General features: G+C 23.2%; 1 protein-coding gene across 1 annotated transcript in view; it reads right to left on the bottom strand.

Annotated features, from left to right (window-relative positions):
• The window catches only part of LOC111616143 (small integral membrane protein 14-like), a 6,944-nt gene extending 5,412 nt beyond the window's left edge, over positions 1-1,532 (bottom strand). Inside the window, exon 1 of the mRNA XM_023357567.1 lies at positions 1,162-1,532. Within this exon, the coding sequence (XP_023213335.1) occupies positions 1,162-1,241 (80 nt within the window). The 5' untranslated portion in view covers positions 1,242-1,532. The remainder of the gene's footprint in view (positions 1-1,161) is intronic.
• Positions 1,533-1,789: the final 257 nt, after the last annotated feature.

Genomic DNA, 1,789 nt, shown 5'->3' with positions numbered 1-1,789 from the left:
TGTTATACGAAACAAAGAACTAGTACGAAAAGGAGGGTTAGGTTCCAAAAATTAAAAAACATGCTACTATATTTTCATAATTAAGATAAATATCTTTATTAAAATTTTCTTAAGTGATACATATTAATATAAATTAAACAATGTTTTCTTTGTCATCACTAAAAGCACTATTAACCGAGAGCGTTTTATTTTTGGCAAGTTATCCTTATCCTCTGAGCATTTTTCTGCATTATTTTCAGATTCATGCTTTACCTTTTGCAAAAAGTATGTAATTTTAGATTGCTTGCTTCTAGTTAAAAGATCTTTATAAATTTCCTCATATGGTGCTAAGCACTTATCAAAACGGAAAAACATCTGGCAACACCAGAAGCAGAAGTGTCGAGATCTGGCAAAATTGACACAATTTTCCATGGAGACAAGGACCATGTGTATGGAGGCAAGAAAATATAATTTACATACTGAAGTACTAATAGTTCACGAAAATTATTATTTTCATGAACTATTAGTACTTATGTATGTAAAAATTTATTACATTTTGTGTTGTACGAGGGTTTTACCCATTTCTCGAACCGCATCAGAGTGAATCCGTGCTATAGAAGTGCCGTGTTATACGGGGGTTACCTGTACAACAGTATGAGTTAGGTGATGGTTTTATTTTCGTTTTTTAGCAATTTTCTGAAGGATATATGCCAATGTGGGTCATAGAGGAAATTACATTACTTTTACTAAATACTTGACAAAATACATTTAAAAAATTTTAATTTAAAATCACAAATTTTTTTATTGTCCTTGACATTTTTAGTTCAAAAATTTAAATATTTTAAATTATTTTTATGTAAAATTTCTTAATAAAGCAAAAGTAATGTAAACTTAGAATTGTTACTAATCATTTGAATATTTATTTTGCTTGCATTCCTATCCTTTTATCAACCAATATCCAGTGACTAATACCAATAATTAGTACAACTGTAATTTTATAGATTTCTAGTCTAATAAGAGTATTAATAAAATGTAAATAATTAAAATATTATAATTTATCAATTATTACTAATTAACTTTTGAATTTAAAACTTTTAAATATAATTTTCAAACTATTTTTTAAATAAAATACAATGTTTAAACTAAAACTTATTATATATAAATAAATAAAATTATTTCAACCTTACCAATGATATTAACCGTTGCATAGCTTGTTCATGACTCCATATACATTCACAAGGATCAAAACCACCTTCAGCCATATTGTATTTTTAAATATAAACTGGAAAAACTATTAAAAAATTGCTTTTAGTAGAATTTTAATTTTATTATTTTTAAAATTAATAAAACATCATCAATTATTACTTTAGTTTAAGTTTTTACCCATATGATAATTTGGGTAAATTCATCATAGTAAAAGGGTATAGTTGCATATAAAAAAAGTATCCAAATCAATTAGATTATAGCAGTTCTTAATATAAAGAAATATAAAAATAGTCACAAATTAATTCACAATGAAAAATATTAAAATTATTGAAATTTTATATTATTCAAACTTTCATCATTAGTTATTCTGATACTTTTATTTAAAAAAAAATATTGTTTATCAGAAATGTTTTAAAAATTGATAATTTTATAAAAGTGATTATAAAAAAAATTATTCAAACATGTTAGTTTCAACACCATCAAGTGAAAATACTTTTTCTTGATTCCATTAAATACATAATAAAAAAAAATAAAAAAAATGTAAAATTAATATCATTCATATAAAAAAATTAATTGAAAATTACAAATATCAATGATTTTCATA

Source organism: Centruroides sculpturatus, unplaced genomic scaffold (genome assembly GCF_000671375.1).
Source record: "Centruroides sculpturatus isolate CEXI.00-Female unplaced genomic scaffold, Cexi_2.0 scaffold2943, whole genome shotgun sequence".
Taxonomy (NCBI): Eukaryota; Metazoa; Arthropoda; class Arachnida; order Scorpiones; family Buthidae; genus Centruroides; species Centruroides sculpturatus.
This window is presented reverse-complemented; position numbering and strand designations above follow the sequence as displayed.